Source organism: Engystomops pustulosus, chromosome 11 (genome assembly GCF_040894005.1).
Source record: "Engystomops pustulosus chromosome 11, aEngPut4.maternal, whole genome shotgun sequence".
In the NCBI taxonomy this organism is placed as follows: domain Eukaryota; kingdom Metazoa; phylum Chordata; class Amphibia; order Anura; family Leptodactylidae; genus Engystomops; species Engystomops pustulosus.
This window is the reverse complement of record NC_092421.1, coordinates 21679978-21700298: the sequence shown is the minus strand read 5'-3', so window position 1 is coordinate 21700298 and position 20321 is coordinate 21679978. Positions and strand designations below refer to the sequence as shown.

The 20321-nt window shown below is 45.0% G+C and overlaps 1 protein-coding gene across 2 annotated transcripts in view; it reads right to left on the bottom strand.

Moving 5' to 3' along the window:
- Window positions 1–14786: 14786 nt before the first annotated feature.
- The window catches only part of TNKS2 (tankyrase 2), a 29714-nt gene continuing 24179 nt past the window's right edge, over window positions 14787–20321 (bottom strand). For both annotated transcript variants that reach the window (XM_072130573.1, XM_072130571.1), the window contains exons 23-27: window positions 19439–19513; window positions 19211–19316; window positions 18869–19055; window positions 18398–18554; window positions 14787–17332 (exon numbers count right to left, since the gene is read on the bottom strand). In XM_072130573.1, the coding sequence (XP_071986674.1) occupies window positions 17270–17332; window positions 18398–18554; window positions 18869–19055; window positions 19211–19316; window positions 19439–19513 (588 nt within the window). In that variant the 3' untranslated portion in view covers window positions 14787–17269. The remainder of the gene's footprint in view (window positions 17333–18397; window positions 18555–18868; window positions 19056–19210; window positions 19317–19438; window positions 19514–20321) is intronic.

Here is a 20321-nt window from a genome sequence, read left to right as displayed (position 1 = left end):
GGAAACTACAGACCCGTGAGTCTAACTGCTGTGGTGGGGAAAATATTTGAGGGGTTTATTAGAGATGCTATCCTGGAGTATCTCACTGTGCACAACCTTATAACCCAGCGTCAGCATGGGTTTATGAGAGATCGGTCCTGTCAGACTAATCTGATTGGTTTCTACGAGGAGGTAAGTTCAAGACTGGATCTGGGGGACGCTGTGGATGTTGTATATCTGGACTTTTCAAAGGCATTTGACACCGTGCCACATAAAAGGTTGGTATATAAAATGAGACTGCTGGGAATAGGAGAAAATCTGTGTATTTGGGTAAGTAATTGGCTTAGTGATAGAAAACAGAGGGTGGTCATTAATGGCACATTCTCAGATTGGGTTGAGGTTACCAGTGGAGTGCCACAGGGGTCAGTATTGGGGCCACTTCTTTTTAATATTTTTATTAATGACCTTGTAGTGGGTTTACACAGTCAAGTTTCAATATTTGCAGATGATACTAAGCTGTGTAAAGTAATAAATACTGAGGTCGATAGTTTAGCATTACAGCGGGATTTGTGGAAGCTTGAGGGATGGGCAGAGAAATGGTTGATGAGGTTTAATGTAGATAAATGTAAAGATATGCACTTGGGCCATGGAAACAAAAAGTATAATTATGTTCTAAACGGTCAATTACTTAGTAAAACTGAAGCTGAAAAGGACTTGGGGTAAAGATGAGCGAACATGCTCGTCCGAGCTTGATGCTCGGTCGAGCATTAGCGTACTCGAAACTGCTCGTTGCTCGGACGAATACTTCGCCCGCTCGAGAAAATGGCAGCTCCCGCCGTTTTGCTTTTTGGCGGCCAGAAACAGAGCCAATCACAAGCCAGGAGACTCTGCACTCCACCCAGCATGACGTGGTACCCTTACACGTCGATAGCAGTGGTTGGCTGGCCAGATCAGGTGACCCTGGGATAGACTAGCCGCTGCCCGCGCTGCTCGGATCATTCTGTGTCTGGATGCCGCTAGGGAGAGAGCTGCTGCTGGTCAGGGAAAGCGTTAGGGTGTTCTATTAGCTTACTGTTAGGCAGGAGTGATTCTCCAAGAACCCAACAGCCCTTTTTAGGGCTACAATAACGTTATACTTTTTTTTTTTTATTTGCAGCTAGTACCATATTGTGAGGAATTTGCAGGGGGACTTGCTACCGTTGTGTTTAGCTCTTAGTGACACACATATCCACCTCAAACACCAAAGTGGGAAAATTTATTAGGGGTTTGATTTCAATTAGGCACAGTCTGCCATTTACTTTTTATTTTACGTTTATTTTTTTAATAACTCAGTGTCATCTCATCTGGCATAGTAGTGTGCTTTCATACTTGGCTAGAAAATAGCCATAGGAGAATCCAAACGGCTTACTTACGCCTACAGTAGCGTTATATATTTGATTTCTGGTTGATCTGCTGGTGGCTGTACTTGCTGCAGTGCATCTACTAGCAAATTGTGAGCAATTTGTAGTGAGACTTGCGACCGCTGTGTTTTGAGCTTAGTGACGCACATATCCATTGCAAAGACCGAAGTGGGAAAATTTATTAGGGGTTGGATTTCAATTAGGCACAGTCTGCCATTTCCTTTTTTATTTTACGTTTATTTTGTTTAATAACTCAGCGTCATCTCATCTGGCATAGTAGTGTGCTTTCATACTTGGCTAGAAAATAGCCATAGGAGAATCCAAACGGCTTACTTACGCCTACAGTAGCGTTATATATATTTGATTTCTGGTTGATCTGCTGGTAGCTGTACTTGCTGCAGTGCATCTACTAGCAAATTGTGAGCAATTTGTAGTGAGACTTGCGACCGCTGTGTTTTGCGCTTAGTGACGCACATATCCATTGCAAAGACCGAAGTGGGAAAATTTATTAGGGGTTGGATTTCAATTAGGCACAGTCTGCCATTTCCTTTTTTATTTTACGTTTATTTTTTTCATAACTCAGCGTCATCTCATCTGGCATAGTAGTGTGCTTTCATACTTGGCTAGAAAATAGCCATAGCAATAGGATAGCATCGTTTGGTTTTAAAAACTAAAAAACACAAAAAAAAAAAAAACACAAAAAAAAGTTAAAAAAAAATTAAAGTTATAACTCTCATTTTAAAAATGTTTACCCGAGGGCTAGGGGTAGAGGACGAGGGCGGGGACGTGGGCGTCCAACTACTGCAGGGGTCAGAGGCCGTGGTCCTGGGCGGGGTGAGACACCACCTGCTTATGAGGGAGCAGGGGAACGCCGCAGAGCTACACTCCCTAGGTTCATGTCTGAAGTTACTGGGACTCGTGGTAGAGCACTGTTGAGGCCAGAACAGTGCGAACAGGTGATGTCGTGGATTGCCGACAATGCTTCGAGCAATTTGTCCACCAGTCAGTCTTCCACGCAGTCCACCCATGTCACCGAAATCGGCACTCCTCCAGCTCCTGCACCTCAGCCTCCTCCCCCCCAGTCTGCCCCCTCCCAGGAAAATTTGGCATTTGAACCGGCATACTCTGAGGAACTGTTTTCTGGACCCTTCCCACAGTCACAAACCACTTGTCCGGTTGCTGCTGAGCAATTTTCCGATGCCCAGGTTTTCCACCAGTCGCAGTCTGTGGGTGATGATGACCTTCTTGACGTAGTGGAAGAAGTGTCTAAAGAGGTGTCCGACGATGAGGAGACACGGTTGTCAGACAGTGGGGAAGTTGTTGTCAGGGCAGGAAGTCCGAGGGGGGAGCAGACTGAGGGATCGGAGGATGATGAGGTGACAGACCCAAGCTGGGTTGATAGGCCGGGTGAACACAGTGCTTCTGAGACAGAGGAGAGTCCTCGACCAGAACAGGTTGGAAGAGGCAGTGGTGGGGCCAGACGGAGAGGCAGGGCCAGAGCTGGTGCATCAGCGCCAAATGTGTCAACTAGTGAAGCTCCCGTGGCGAGGGCTCCTGCGGCGAGGGCTAGATTTTCAGAAGTCTGGAGGTTCTTTAAGGAAACACCGGATGACCGACGGACTGTGGTGTGCAACATTTGCCAAACCAGGATCAGCAGGGGTTCCACCACTACTAGCTTAACTACCACCAGTATGCGCAGGCATATGAATGCTAAACACCCCACTCAGTGGCAACAAGCCCGTTCACCTCCGGCCGTGCACACCACTGCTCCTTGCCCTGTGTCAGCTGATAGTCAGCCCCCTGCCCAGGACCCTGCCACAAAAACCCCATCGTCGCCTCCACGATCCTCCACAGCATCCACCAGCGTTCAGCTCTCCATACCCCAGACGCTGGAGCGGAAACGCAAATATAGTGCAACCCACCCGCACGCCCAAGCCCTTAATGTCCACATCTCCAGATTGCTTAGCCTGGAGATGCTGCCCTATAGGCTAGTATAGACCGAGGCCTTTCGCAACCTCATGGCGGCGGCCGCCCCTCGGTATTCGGTCCCCAGCCGCCACTACTTTTCCCGATGTGCCGTCCCAGCCCTGCACCAGCACGTGTCAGACAACATCATCCGTGCCCTGACCAACGCCGTTTCTGACAAGGTCCACCTGACCACGGACACGTGGACGAGTGCTGCCGGGCAGGGCCACTATATATCGCTGACGGCACATTGGGTTAACTTGGTGGAGGCTGGGACCGAGTCTGACCCTGCGGCTGGTCATATACTGCCGATGCCGAGGATTGCGGGGCCTACCCTGGTCCAGGTGTTTCAGGCCTACTATGCCTCCTCCTCCTCCCACCCCTCCTCCACCTCCTCCTCCTCCGAATTACCATCCGTGGGCATGGCGCCATCAGTCGGTAGCTCTAGGCACAGCAGCAGTGCCGTCGCTAAGCGACAGCAGGCGGTGCTCAAACTGCTGAGCCTAGGCGATAAAAGGCACACCGCCCAAGAGCTATTACAGGGCATCACGGCGCAGACTGATCTGTGGCTGGCACCGCTGAACCTGAAGCCAGACATGGTTGTGTGTGACAACGGCCGTAACCTGGTGGCGGCTCTGCAACTCGGCAGACTGACACATGTGCCATGCCTGGCCCATGTGTTAAATCTGATAGTTCAGCGTTTCCTCAAGACATACCCCAATCTGTCTGATTTGCTCACGAAGGTGCGCCGCATCTGTGCGCATTTCAGGAAGTCCAGCACAGATGCTGCCACTCTCAGGGCAGCGCAGCGCCGCCTCCAACTGCCCGCTCACCGACTGTTGTGCGACGTGCCCACGAGGTGGAATTCAACACTGACCATGTTATCCAGAGTTTACCAGCAGCGCCGAGCGATTGTAGACTGCCAGATGTCAACTTCCACCAGAACTGGTAGTCAGGTCAGTCAGCTTCCTCAAGTCTACAATGAGGAGTGGACGTGGATGTCTGATATCTGTCAGGTGCTGAGTAACTTTGAGGAGTCAACACAGATGGTCAGTGGCGATGCCGCCATCATCAGCCTCACCATCCCGCTGCTTGGCCTGTTGAAAAACTCTCTGATCAGCATGAAGTCGGAAGCTTTGCGCTCGTCACAAGAGACGGGGGAAGAAGATTCCCTTGTTGATAGCCAAAGCACCCTTAGGTCTGTTTCTCAGCGCATATCGGAGGAGGTGGAGGTGGAGGAGGATGAGGAGGAAGAGGAGGAGAATGTTGGCGAGACACAAGAGGGGACCATTGTTGAGTCCTTCACTGTTCAGCGTGTATGGGCAGAAGAAGAGGAGTTGGAGGAGTTGGAGGAGGAGGAAATGGACAGTCAGGCCAGTGAGGGGAGTGAATTCTTACGCGTTGGTACTCTGGCGCATATGGCAGATTTCATGCTAGGCTGCCTATCCCGTGACCCTCGCGTTCAAAGAATTTATTCCAGCACCGATTACTGGGTGTTCACTCTCCTGGACCCACGGTACAAGCAAAATCTTTCCACTCTCATCCCTGGAGAGGAAAGGAGTGTGAGAATGCATGAATACCAGCAGGCCCTGGTTCACAAGCTGAAACAGTATTTCCCTTCTGACAGCGCTAGCGGCAGAGTGCGTAGTTCTGCGGGACAAGTAGCGAGGGAGAGTAGGCGAGCAGGCAGCTTGTCCAGCACTGGCAAGGGTACGCTTTACAAGGCTTTTGCCAGCTTTATGTCACCCCAGCAAGACACTGTCACCTGTCCCCAGTCTCGGCAGAGTAGGGCTGATCTTTACAGAAAGATGGTGAGGGAGTACGTAGCTGACCATACCATCGTCCTAAATGATCACACAGCTCCCTACAACTACTGGGTTTCAAAGCTGGACATGTGGCACGAACTGGCGCTGTATGCCTTGGAGGTTCTTGCCTGCCCTGCCGCTAGCGTCTTGTCCGAGCGGGTTTTCAGTGCAGCTGGTGGCATCATCACCGATAAGCGTACACGCCTGTCGACTGACAGCGATGACAGGCTGACGCTTATTAAGATGAATAGAGCCTGGATTTCTCATAATTTCCAATCTCCACCAGGTGAAGGAAGCTCAACCTGAATAATTTATCCACTCCTCCTCCTCATTTTCCTCCTTCTCCTCCTCTTTGTACAGTAAAGCAGAGGAAACTGGCTATTTTTTGACAGGGCCAACTGGCTCTAGCTATAGTACTTTATGCATTTAATTTTTCTGGAGGGCCACCTACCCGGTCCTCTGTTTTAAACAATTTTTGGGAGTGCCACATACAGGCACTCAATCTATTCAATTTTTCTGGAGGGCCACCTACCCGGTCCTCTGTTTTAAACAATTTTTGGGAGTGCCACATACAGGCACTCAATCTATTCAATTTTTCTGGAGGGCCACCTACCTGCTCCTCTGGTTTGAAAACTTTTTTGGACTGCCACATACAGGCACTCAATCTATTCCATTTTACTGGAGGGCCACCTACCTGCTCCTCTGGTTTGAAAAGTTTTTTGGACTGCCACATACAGGCACTCAATCTATTCAATTTTTCTGGAGGGCCACCTACCCGCTCCTCTGGTTTGAAAACTTTTTTGGACTGCCACATACAGGCACTCAATCTATTCCATTTTACTGGAGGGCCACCTACCTGCTCCTCTGGTTTGAAAAGTTTTTTGGACTGCCACATACAGGCACTCAATCTATTTCATTTTTCTGGAGGGCCACCTACCCGCTCCTCTGGTTTAAAAACTTTTTTGGACTGCCACATACAGGCACTATCCAAATTAAATTGTCTCCATAGCAGCCTCCACACGTTGTCTCCATTGCTACCTCCAAAAGTCGTCCATATAGCTGCCTCCATACATCGTCCCCTTATCAAACGAGGTGTGTCAGGCAGAAATTTGGGTTGTTTTCATGGATTCCACATCAAAGTTGTTAACTTTGTCGCCACCCTGCTGTGTTATCCACAAAATATACTGGCAAACTTTTATCATTTACCAATATTATTTCAGCGCTTCTTGCGCATCTGTTTACATTCCCCTCACCCGGCATATCCTAAACTTATAAGAACGCTACTACACTTGATCTTATACAAAAGGTTCTTAGAAGTGCTGTTTGGGGAGTAGCCTAGAGACAGGGGCTTGGATTGGCGAAAGCTCACCTGGCAGCGGAGCGCCAGCTCCATGCGCATCATGCGCTTCTTGCGCATCTGTTTACATTCCCCTCATCCGCCATATCCCAAACTTATAAGAACGCTACTACACTTGATCTTATACAAAAGGTTCTTAGAAGTGCTGTTTGGGGAGTAGCCTAGAGACAGGGGCTTGGATTGGCGAAAGCTCGCCTGGCAGCGGAGCGCCAGCTCCATGCCAAGATCCAACTAACATAGTTTTAACTGCAGCACCTTTAATCTACTACTAGTTCACTGCCTCCATACATGGTCCCCTTATCAAACGAGCTGTGTCAGGCAGAATTTTGGGTTGTTTTCATGGCTTCCATGTTAACTTTGTCGCCACCCTGCTGTGTAATCCACAAAATATACTGGCAAACTTTTATCATGTACCGATATTATTTGAGCGCTTCTTGCTCACCTCCTTTGGTTCCTCTCTCACCCATTGGTTTGAAGCCTGAGTCCATTTAGAGTATGTCGCCATGCCACTCTCTAGCCTGCTGCCGCTGCCTCTGCATGCCGTCCCCTATAGTGTCAGGGTCAATTATTGGATGTTTTAGATGCTATCTAGCTTCATTCTGTCACTCTGTCATGGCCATGCTGTTGCCCATACTTTTGGCATAATGGTGCGATTAAGCAGCCTCAGAGGCATCCATGCATGCTGCCCCTGCTGTTTCCTGTCCATTTCCGTGGTGTTTCCATCCTTTTCTGAGGTTCCCAGGTGTTTGGCCAAGCTTCCCTGTGCAGAGCCTTGGTCCCCTTGAAAAATGCTCGAGTCTCCCATTGACTTCAATGGGGCTTGTTATTCGAGACGAGCACTCGAGCATCGGGAAAAGTTCGTCTCGAATAACGAGTACCCGAGCATTTTAGTGCTCACTCATCTCTAACTTGGGGGTATTTGTGGATGGTAAACTTAATTTTAGTGACCAGAGCCAGGCGGCTGCTGCTAAAGCAAATAAAATAATGGGATGTATCAAGAGAGGAATAGATTCTCATGATAAAGACATAGTTTTGCCCTTATACAAATCCCTGGTCAGACCACACATGGAATATTGTGTACAGTTTTGGGCACCAGTGTATAAAAAGGATATAGTAGAGCTGGAACGGGTGCAGAGGAGAGCAACCAGGATTATTAGGGGAATGGGGGAACTAGAATACACTGACAGATTAAAAAATTTGGGATTATTCAGTTTAGAAAAAAGACGACTGAGGGGAGACCTCATTACAATGTACAAATACCTGAACGGACAGTACAAGGATCTCTCCAAAGATCTTTTTATACCTCGGCCTGTGACCAGGACAAGGGGGCATCCTCTACGCTTAGAGGAGAGGCGATTTTACCATCAACATAGACAAAGGTTCTTTACTGTACGAGCAGTGAGACTATGGAACTCTCTGCCGCAGGAGGTTGTTATGGCGGACTCTATGTACATGTTCAAGAGAGGCCTGGATGACTTTCTGGAGAGAAAAAATATCACGGGTTATGGGGATAAAACATTTATTTAATTCTTAAAGGTTGGACTTGATGGACTTGCGTCTCCTTCCAGCCTTATATACTATGATACTATGATACTATGAATGCTTTACTATACATTACACACAGACATGAGCAGGGGGAGGAGAGGGGAGGGGGAACAGGGGTGACATCACTGCCTCTGACCATGTGACCAGCCTCATTTACATAATAAAGAAATATGATTTTAGAATGATTAATGTATGAAATGACTAGATAAAGGCTGGGATGGATCCTAGTGAGCTGCTCCAACAGGTAGTAGTGATAGGACTAGCGACAGAGACCTGATGACAGGTGTCGAAGTTAGAAAAATGGGTGGTCTGTGGGTTGTTTTTTATTTCAGGAAATGCCCCATCTTGTATATTGGTGTTATCCGCTATTGCAAATCTATCTTGTCCTTGATATATATTTAAAGATAGATGATGCTATCAGCTTTCCCCCATTGCCTCCACAGTTCATTCTTAGAAGTTGGAAGCATTTTGTACTTTGTACTATTACACATGGAATAATTTAGAGTTCTGGGACCTGGGTTGGCCATTCTATTGTTTTGGGAGACCCAGCAGTTGTACATCTTGATCTTCAGGACAGTTGCCTGGGGTTATTCTATATTTTATTTTTTTATGCTGTCGAATTCACAATATCTTCAATCAGAAGGAAATCCCGAAGTTTTACATCCTCGCACTTATAGTGATCCCTACCATGGGGATACATACAGAATACACAGCCTTTGGTCATGTCTATACATCTCACAGTGAAGGAGTTTTTTGGGGTGAGGCTGCTGATGACTTCCTCTTCTTAATCCTGAAAACCCCTTTGAAAGGAAACCTACCACTTGCAAATAGTACTTCTAAGTAGAAACGCTGATGCGATCGGCCCGCGGCCCGCCCCGGTGGGTGCGGCTTTGTCTGCGTTTGTGTTTTCAAACGCAGACAAAGCGGTGCATGTGGCACCAGCCTAAGCATCAAATACCGAGCACCAGCTGAGGGTGAGCTTATCTTCGTTATGTGCATAAACCGCTGTATTGCTTTTAAATACTTTTGTAATCTTTATATTCGAAGCAGCTTCCGCACACGCATGACGTCAACGGCTCTCCGGCACTTCCTATTCAGCCGAGCGTGCACCACCGTGCACCGAAGATGCTTCGAATATAAAGATTACAAAAGTGTTTAAAAGCAATACAGCGGTTTATGAACATAACGAAGATATGCTCCGGCACCAGCTCACCCTCAGCTGGTGCACGGTATTTGATGCTTAGAAGTACTATTTGCAAGTGGTAGGTTTCCTTTAAGATCCAGCTTAAGATCCTTGATGTCTTTTAACGTGGCAGCACCTACAGGTCCTTGATGTAAACTTTTAGGGTGCTGCCACACATGGCGTTTTGAACCTGTTTTTGGTCCATTTTTAAGCAGTCCGTTTTTTGAAAACCCATCCGTTTTTGACCAGTTTTAATTAAGATATTTGGTAAAACCTGTCAAAAACGCATGCGTTTTTTAACGGACTGCTTAAAAACGGACCAAAAACAGGTTCAAAACGCCATGTGTGGCATCACCCTGAAAACGCATGTGTTTTTGTCCGTTTTTAATTGGGCAAATTCGGAAAACCGGACAAAAACGCATGCGTTTTTTACAATCTGAAAACGCTCTAACTAAAAACGGCCCAAAAACGCCACGTGTGGCATCACCCTTAGGATGAATGCACACATCTGCTGTGTATTACTGCAACACTACCGTGTTATTCTCTGAGATTTTGTCCACATTCTGTTCATCTACTCTTAGGGACTCTGCACACACAGCCATGTAAAATGTATATGAGCTCCAATACTGAATCAATATGTAAATCCCATCAGGGCATATATATGAAATAATCAAGGTAGATATATAGACGTGTTGTCGCACCTCGGGAGCACAGAGGTTTGTCTGTAGATCATAAATGATTCAGTGAGACAACACCATCCCGCTGAATAATCAAGGCTCAAGCCTCCAATCATGATGTTCTCCTGAGGGCTACGACCTTGACAAAGTTTGTTAAAGTCTAAAGGCTTGTAACTAAGTAGACGGCCACCTGCAATCCTTCCTTCAAGGGCAAAACTTTGTCAATATAATACGGAATATATGGTCTGGAATCTTGTCTGTGCTATGTCATATCGCCACCTTGTGTGCAAAAGTGGAAATCGGGGCCTGGTCGTCTTACTAACCTGTCAAGTAACACAAAGGAGGCTTCATCCTATATAACATGAGAAAACAATCCCTGTATATAACTCATCAAATGTGGATGTTTATTACTCTACTACTAAAGAAGGGAGCCAAAATATCGGTCAATGCCTGAAATATACCAGTGTATATACCGGTGTTTTGCGGTAAATTAATGCAAAACACCGGTGGCTCGTTCCTGATCGCAGGCGTTTCCAACCGCGGTGGGCGCGGTTTTGTCTGCGTCTGTGTTTGCGAACGCAACGTGAGACAGCGCCCTCAATGCTGGTAAAATCTCCAGAAATGTGTTTGATAGTTTCACATTATAAAGTCAGTAACACTTACAGCTTAGCATAGTTATTTTTTGCTTTCCTTTTTCTATTAGTTCATTAATAAAGCTGCACAAGGACTTGTTTTTTGTGGGATGAATCAGTCTTTAATTTGATGGAATCGTCAGGTACTTCTGAGGAAGGTTGTCTGAGTGGAGCACTGTTTATCTTTGGATTTATACCTTTAAATTTAGCGATTTTGTGATTGGCGTAAAATCTCATCACAACTGTCCATATTATAATGCACCTCTGCTCTGAGAACATGATGGGGGAGACCCACTATACCAAGTATTCTGCTGGAGAAAGCATTTCTCCCCCTCCCCGCAAGTTTTCTGGATTTTCCAACCTGTAAGTTAATTGTGGCGTGGCTGTGCAGGAGGGGGGCAGAAATCGCTGGAAAACTGGTGGAGACTGTAGCAAAAAGAAAAATCTCTGATAGTTCCGATGTAGTCTACAGGAACTGGTGGAGTTTGCACCCATATTCACTAAGAGACCAGATCCTCCTAGTGATCACAGGGGGAAACTTAAAAGGGAATCTGTCACCAGAACCCCCTTTTCAGTGCACCCCATGTTCACATCAGCAATAGTAAGCCCTAGTAACAGTCTTTACAACAATCCTTGCTCCATACATTTATTTTAAAGTTTACCTTCTCTTCTGGTGTGTCCAGTGTCAGCTGGGTGTGTCCAGTGTCAGCTGGGTGTGTTCCCACCCTAGGGAAACCGCTCTGTCATTATGCAGATTAAAAAAACCACACCCATTGCATTATAACACCGCCCCCCCCCCCCTTGATTCTCCCCTCCTGACATCCCAATCCTGGTCCCGCCCCTGGCTCCGCATCAGGCAATTCTCACACCTACACAGGATTGCCAGGCAGTCAGGCGGGTACATAACTCACTGGGGCAGTCTTGTCACGATCCCACGCTGCGCTGTACTACGAGGATTCGGGTCCGGCGTGTTTACCAACATTGTACGCCCGAGTTCCTGCATCCGTCGCTTCTGCGCTGAGGTCCGCCGGAGTTCACCTGCTTCTTCCCGGTGCCTGTAAGTGCGTGTCTTGCGACACAATTTTAAATGTTAAATCCCGCGCGTTGTCCGAATCCGTCGGGTTGTCCGGCAACCACGCCCCCGATTTCTGTTGCATGCAAGCCGGCGCCGATGCAACACACTCTAATCGAGTGCGCCAAAATCCCAGGGCAATTCGAGGCAAGACGGAAATCGTCGGGAAACCCGATGAAAATGCGTCCGACGGACCCTTAGTAAACGAGCCCCAATTTGTAACTTGCTATTAGTTTGCATAGCTTCCGACACCTCAGTCTAGCATCCCCTAGCTCAGGGTGGCGCATGCGCAGCCATCGGCCAGCTGTGTCATCTGTGCATGAAGATGCTCGTGGCCAGTGAGAAGTGGAGCCATGGGTAAGACCGGGATTGGGATGTCAAGAAGGGAGAATCAAGGGGGGTAGTGGTAGTAATGTGAGCGGTTTCTTTAGGGTTGCGGGGACTGCTCCTCAATGAACACATCCAGCCGACACTGGACACACCAGCAGAGGAGAGAAAATATTATTATAAAAATTGTTTAGGATAGGGCTTACTATTGCTATTGTGGACATTGAGTGCACTGAAAAGGGGGTCCTGATGACAGGTTCCCTTTAAGACTACAGTTCTAAATGAATTCCCACCAATATTTTAGTGAGTAGCAGGTTTAGTGTAAGAAACAGAAGTGGAGTGGCTTCGGGTTTTGGCCGGATCCATCTGACTTGGGTCCCAGAGATTCCTGTTAGGACAATGCTCCTCTAAGCACCTGATTGTAGGAAGTGACACAAATGTCCTGGGAGCCCATCAATGTAGAAGGATAATGTAGGTAATCTGATCATCTGGATGGCTGTGAGCTGTTCCATTAACACTTCGGCAATCAGTAGGATCTGTTATTAGTCCTCTCGGTTTTATCTAAGGGTGTCATTAGTCGGGTTAGGTAATTATATCTTTCTCACCATCGCTATTATTGCTGGAAAAGAACAAGTGATTTCTTATGATTGCGGAGACATAGATTATAGGCCATGCTAGTGCGGAGAAAATGTTTTTCCATCAGAAATGACCACCTTTAAAATATTCCAGGTGATCATTTGTTTGATAGTGTCCTTCATCTATGAGCGGGGACACCAAGCCGTCCTCTGCAGACCTATGACCCAGGAGGACAATGCAGAAAAGTTTGCTTTGCCTGTTTTTTGTAAATGTAAAAAAAAAAGTTAAGTGTACTGTACCTCTTATCAGCTACATGCACAAAGACATAGGGGGACAATAATCATGCACTACACCAAACGAAAATTGTCCTTGGGGGCAGCTGTACGAAGTCAAGTCCTGCCTGGAGTAGAATTGTGCTATACAAACTAACTGGCCTGAATGTGTCCAGACTATAGCTAGTACCCAGACACAGGGTGGTACTGCCCTGCACCAGTCCATGCCCCATTCCCGTCCCTCCAAGCCATAGAGATGGAGAAAATGGCAGCAATACCTGACAGTTCATTAGTAATTGCTATTATTTCAGGGTTTGGAGACCACAAAACTGGCGTACAAGTCCTGATAAATGTCCCCCATTGTTTTAACAACTGGCATACAGCTTCATGTATTTCAATGGGCTCATACAGCAGGTTCTATTACCATGCGCGTCTGCGGCTCAGACAGTCTCTATTGTTATTGGTGTCTGAGTGGACCATCACATCATTGAAACAAGGGCTACAAACCACAGGGGGGAAAAAAGCACAAGGGGGTATGCAGGGAGTCTGAAAGTGTATGGGTAATGAACCATGTAGATTACCAAAGGATAGAGTCCAGACAGGGGAGGCTTAAAGGACCTCATACACCAGATCAAGGATTGTAGACCAAGCACACTGACATACTGGTGTGCGCCCCTCTGGCAGGATGTACTCTTCTTTTAGCTTCTTATGTCCTGGTATTTAAGAAAAAAAGGGCTTTAAAAATTAAGTCCTATGAAGCCTGGAGCCCCTCAGGCTCATTTGCATAATTAAAAAAGGTTTTCTTAAAAATCAAGCCATAAGAAGCTAAAAGATGAGCAGATGCTGCCAGATGGGGCCCGCACCAGTATGTCAGTGTGCTTGGCTTACAATCCTTCATCCTGGTAGTAGATGTCCTTTAAGACTTGGAACATCAAAAGTGTCTGGTGATCCTTACTCAGGGCAGTAGAAATGTGTGAGGTCTGTATATTACAGCGTGTATGCAGATGCTCAGATTGGCCTATGGTCTCATACTGCAGCTGTAATTCGTAGCATCACTCTTCATACAAGTCACTGGAGCTCAGGACAAGTTTTGTCTTGCACTTGATTGATCTCAATGAGAATCCTGGGAAAACCGATCTACAAGACTTCATTCCCCATAGTGTAACGTTGGGGTACAGCATGAAGAGGGGGATATGTTTCCTACATTCCCCTCCAGGACAGGAAGCTGAACAAAATATATACATGACATAGAGCTTCTATTACTCCATACTCATCAATGTGGGGGCAGGGAGAGAGGGGGCCATGTGATTTATCAGGGGTCGGGGGAAAGCTTAAAAGTTATAAGCAAGGTTTTTATTTGTAAGTGGGGAAGTTAAGAAGATGGGAGTTAATAGGTGGTGTCTGCATGTGTAGCCGTGTGTAGAATAATGTTGGCTTTTCCTTGCTAAAAGGTGCGTCTTATAAATGGAAATAAATATGGTACAGTCATACTTTCCTAAAGCAACTATTAAAATTGTTCCTGTTACAATTGAAGGCGATTGCTTTTGTATGGAAAGCAGTTTTGGATAAATTCCATGCAGCTGCATAACTTAGTAGATTTTTAGTGTCCCCCCCCCATTAACTGTGCAGTGTCCTGTTTCATGGAGAGACCACAGTGCAGAGGACGGGCCACTCTCCATAGATCACTATGCACAGGCTCATCCTCTACACTGGGGTTGGCAGGACACTGCACCCTCCACGGTTCACAAATTCATCATGGTCGCCTGAAACTGCCTTAACACCAACATCAGTATGAGTAATGTCCGATTCTCTCTTATTCTCTGCTCCGATACCCCATGAAGTCGCAGTATGCCCAGATATAGGGATACCAATACAACACCCCATACCTGACAGTTATCTATTTATGGAATCAAGAGATAACGAATATGGATCACGATATTAATCCATATGTGGAGTTTCCATACGGAAAGTTATTAAAAACAAGAAAACAAACTGGTTGATTTTAAACATCACGAAAATTTTAATCAAGCAGGCAGGCACGACTGTAAAAAAAAATGGATCCCCTTCCATAGAATGCACAATAAAAGTTCTGTTCAACATCACAATTTTCATCAGTTTGACCAAAGTACATTTGTTATTACGACCACAGAGAAAGCACATAACACAATCATCCAATGCTAGAGACTAAATGCCAAGCAGAGTGTATGCCGGATATATCTGTATATATCTCAACGTTATCAAAAGGTTTTCCATTGTGTATAGAGAGGAGTAGTGGACGAGATTAAGCGATTGTACCTGCACCCCTGACCCCGAGTGTGAGGTTCAGTAACAAAGAATGCAAAGATTCGTCCATTACAACTGATGTATTAATGCATGTATATGCCAGAAGTACAAAAAGATTGATAAAAATGTGCTCAAAACACAACAATCAGCTGTCTCACCGTATACACAGTCTACATCACACACAGCACACCTATGTAGATCCACTGTATATCGGAAGCAGAGGCCGTGGTAGACAGACAATGGCAACACTGGAGAAGAGCATCAGCGGACAGAAAGGTTCAAACTTACTGAAAACTTTTTTGTGTACATCTTCCATTTTTAAAGAACAAGTGTTTTATACATTGAGCAATTAGGCTGGGGTCACAAATGCTATATATTTCAGTCCTTAAAGGGGTGTTGCCATTTCAGCGAGTAAATTGTTATTGTTTGAATAATGAAAAAAGTTATACAAATTTCCAATAAAATTTCTGTATCGATTCCTCACGGTTTTTCTAGATCTCTGCTTGCTGTCATTCTATAGGAAGCTGAATTGTTTATTTCCAGTGGATAGAAATCTGACCGTGGTCACACAGGTGCACGGCTCGTCTGTCTGATTACTATGTGATACTAACGGGCCGTGCACCTGTGTGACCACGGTCAGATTTCTATCCAATGGAAATAAACAATTAAGCTTCGTATAGCGTTACAGCAAGCAGAGATCTAGGAAACTGAGGAATTGATACAGAAGGTATATTGGAAAATTGTATCATTTCGCATCATACAAACAATAACATGAATTGGCTGAAGTGGGAATAACCCTTTAATAATTTTACTTGGACTCAAACAATGTACCACAAAGCAGCATGTGCGAATCCAGCCGTAGTAACCCAAAGCGATTAGAGGGTAGGTGCATGAAACCCTTAGGATATCAAAGACTGACATCAGTGCCGGGATGGGACTCCTTACACCATAGTAACATATGCAAGTTGTCCCATTTCTGGCACGGAGGGTCGGTCTGAATTGCTAGCGCACAGTATGTTGCTCATGGACCTACAACAGTTGGATGGCACCAGACTTACTAAAAAGGCCCATTAAATGCAAAAAAAAATAAAAAATTATACATATAAATCTGCCACATGATTAAATAGTTTCATTATTGCTCAGTAATGTACATTAATGTCACCTTAGAGGGCAAGATCGTAGAGAAATTCTACTACATAGGTCCAAGTTTTTCTTAAGGGACGCTGTGTGAATTGATCGCGTCCTCAGTCTGCTGGCAATGGGGAAGCTATATGCCATAGTTTCCAGATCCTTAGCCATTTCAGCTCCTCTTTCAGACTAGGTTCACATGTGATAGCTGAATGTATGGTATCTTACAGAAGAGCTAACCATCTAGTCTATCGTGATTTATAAATGGAACTCTGTCACCAAGCAGAACCCGTCCTAAAACCAACCGTCCAGCAGCTTAGATTGAGCCTCCGCCTTCATCAGGACTAAAAGTATTTCCATTGTACAAGTGTATTCCTTTAATCAGGAATGGGTTTCAATTTTTTGGTATAAAAATGTATTTTGGTTCTCCCTATATTAAAAAGTTCTGTCTGCGTCTTAAAATAGAGGTTGGGTAAGTGTGCGGCGCTGAGAACCCTCTACTGACGCACCGTAGAAGAAACTTTGCTCCACTGTCAGGCGATTTTACCTCTCCCAGTATTCAGTATTCTAAGCTTTGCGGCTTGCTTCGTTATGAGAAAGTTACATGTGCATTTTTTTTTTCTCTTTTGTACAAGTTTTAAAAGACTATATTACAAAGCGATGTAAATAAATAGCGGGCGAGTAGAAAAAGCTCTTATTTACACTTGTACAAATGAACTGTATTCAGTGGAAACGCCGTTTCTTAAAATACACAATTCTAGTAATGCAGGTTTTTTTTTTTTTTTTTACAGGAATTCAGTTAGACGCGCCAATGTGTGGTATTAAGAAAAAAAAAAATATTAAAATTCAAGTTAAATGTAATACATTTCGTTGTGTAGAATTAAATATAGACAAACCCATTTATATCCAGAATGGCGTCTGTTAAAGTGCTGAGAAAAAAAATATTTCTGTGAATGTTCAGGAAATATACTAAAACATTGCTTAAAGCTGCGAGTCTCTGCAGACGCTGCAATGTAGTAGCGTCGTCTCTCTCCGGCTGTCATCACAGATGTAGTCCAGAGGTCTGGCTCATCCCTCCGCTGCAGTGTCCGGCTTCACGATTTGATATGTGATCAGGTATTCCGGATATGCCTGTAGGAGGAGGAATATGGATTTTAGTAATTTCTTCACCCGCGCCTTAGCTTTCATAACAAATACTAAGCTTTCGTATTTGACCGCAAGTCGGGCACCATGAAAAACGGACCATGCACTGGATTTCACACTTATTTCACACAGCAGGGGCACGACTCATCATAGTGATATATAATACGAGGTGTCCCTTCTTCCCCCCTGTAATCATAATCCTAGTTTAGAGCGGCCATTTTCAAGAAGGGATTGTTCATATCAGTACGATGCTCCACGTCTGGTCTCCTCAATGTTGTCGTTCCATGAAATACAGTAAATTGAACCTGTCCGGGCAATTTGGGACACTAAACCACCTGTTACATCCCGCATCGTGAGAGGAGGTGCACATCGGTGAGAACTTCAGATGGGACTCCGATGCTCCTCATCGAACTCGCATATATAAAATATGTTTATTATTTTTTTTTACATTGCCTCCACCCTTAGACCTCATAAAGGCCATTCTGGGACCCTAAACCACAGATCCATATGGACCTGTATTTCATTTTGGGTCCCAAAACTGGACATTGATTCAAGGTTGTGTACGGCTTACTCACAGTTGATTATCCAGGACCAAAAGTTAAGAGGCTTCCTGAGATATTTATATGGCTACAGTGACAAACTATACTCTCCATTATTGCTTCTATGCTATTCCCGCAGAGGCGAAACCACTAGTCACAGCGCACCACCTCCAGTTTGGATCGCTTCAATTAGGACTTTGTTATTTCAGCGGGAAATTGGATGGAAATTGCAGAACTATTTTTTTTTTTTTGTTTGAAATAACAGAAGAGGTGCAAACAGACACCAACAGAAGCAATTAAAAGTCTACTAACATCAATGGACATCTTTACAAATCCACATTTCACGCAGAAAAGCTGCTTAGCAAAATCACAGACAATACACAACATGTGCAGGTGCTCTTAGAGGTTTTTATCCCATCAGGAGGGCACGGTTCCATTATTCCAGGGCAGAGTACAGAGAGCAACCCTATACTGGACATTACAAAGTCTGTGGAAAACCATGTGATAACCATACCTGTTCTCCCCTATAGATTACATACTCCGCCAAAGCAAGTCCATTAACACTTGGCCGGCCAGTGACAGAGTGATGACCAGGAGGAGAATGCGCCATCTTCATTGCACTAAACTGAAGGAAAGACTTCCCCAACGTCACTCGACAGAACAGCAGCTGTCTGTAAGAACAGGAACAAAATATGCTTAAAACATATCCATCATGACAAGGGTAAATAATATATCGCACGTGTTTTATGTTTCCACCTGAGGCAAGAGTAACTAGAACCAACAGGTACAGACTGAATAATAGGAAATATGTGAAGGGTTTCCATAACAAACAAAGGTGAAAACATGCTTTTCCATTACATGTCCCATCATGTGAGGTGACCATGAGTGCAAAGCATTGGGCTATACGAGAGGATCCCAATCAAGGGAGATGCTCTCAATCCTCATAACACAGAGTATAGAAATCATTCCAGCCACGTGCACTCACCTATGGCAAACATAACAAGATCTGTCCTTGTGAATTGGGCATCCGGTGCCCCCTCCAATTCCATAAACATACTGGTTGCTCTTTGACGAGTTTTCGGCAAAATAAATACCTGCTCCAAACATGCCACCGATGTAAGCGTGCCTTTCATCAAACCCCTTGTGAATAATGGCATTTACAAATGGAGAACCTGGAGAGAGTGGAGCACATCACAAATATTATGGAAATTCCCCGTCCATAGCACAAGCTCAGCCGTCAATATGCCGTAAAGTGGTTTTAGTAAAAAAGGGAAGTAAAGTTGAGATACATTTAATAATGGGAAACCTAAGCCGGGCTGAGGCTTACCGTGAAATAGCATTCTTTCATTCGCATGGTTATGGTTTTCCTCTGTAACTTCTTTCCTCCGGTGAGTGTATCTCTCCCAGAGTTTCTTATTGCATACCTTCTGAATCTAGATGTGGACAAGGAATAATAATTACTATAACATCTTATTAATCCATCTACATCCAGCAAAAAATGGCTGCAGACAACACATCATCTCAATAATAATAAAGATTATTACAATTATCTTACCTTTAAGATATTATATCTGTTAAAAACTCCCCCGGCATGTCCCCCGTCTCGATGCTCTCGCACTGTACTCTGCATCTAGGGAGAGTGAAAAAAATTTGCAGGTTTTTAACCCCTTTGTGACCAGGCCCTTTTTGGTTTTTGCATTTTCATTTTTTACTCCCCACCTTCAAAAATCGATAACCTTTTTATTTTTCCATGTACAGAGCTGTATGAGGACTTGTTTTATGCGCAACAAATTGCACTTCATAGTGACGGTATTTAATATTCCATGCCGCGTACTGAGAATTAGAATTCCAAATACAGTAATATTGGTGAAAAACGCATTTGCGTCATGCTCTTGTTGGGTTGGATTTTAAGTCTTCCACTGTGCGCCCCGTGCGATCACGGGGATACCAAATTTAGACAGGTTTTATCATGTTTACATACATTTCCAAAAATTAAAATCTCCTGTCCAAAAAAAATTAAAAATCTTCATTTTGCCACCTGCTGGCGCTATTAACTTTTTCATAGTTCGGTGTACGCAGCTGTGGGTGGAGTTACTTTTTTTGAGACTTTGGGCGCTACTTTCCATTAGGGATACATTTATATCAGTTCTAGGGAAAGCGGTGCGATAAAAAAAAAAAAAAAAACTAAAAAAAAAATGTCTAATTTACCATTTTTCAGACCCAATAGAGTACTTTAACCTGTCGGAACTTAAATGTAGCTTTTACAGGGTTAGCACTCGATCGGTGCCAGTACGGACAGTGGGTGTTTGCTGCAATATGCACCAAATGCCCAGCCTGTGACCCTCTCCACACACCCGCAGCAGACGTGCGAGATACAGATACGTCACACTTCGGTAAGGGGGGTAAAAGAAACGTTGGCAAAGCATGACTATGTGAAA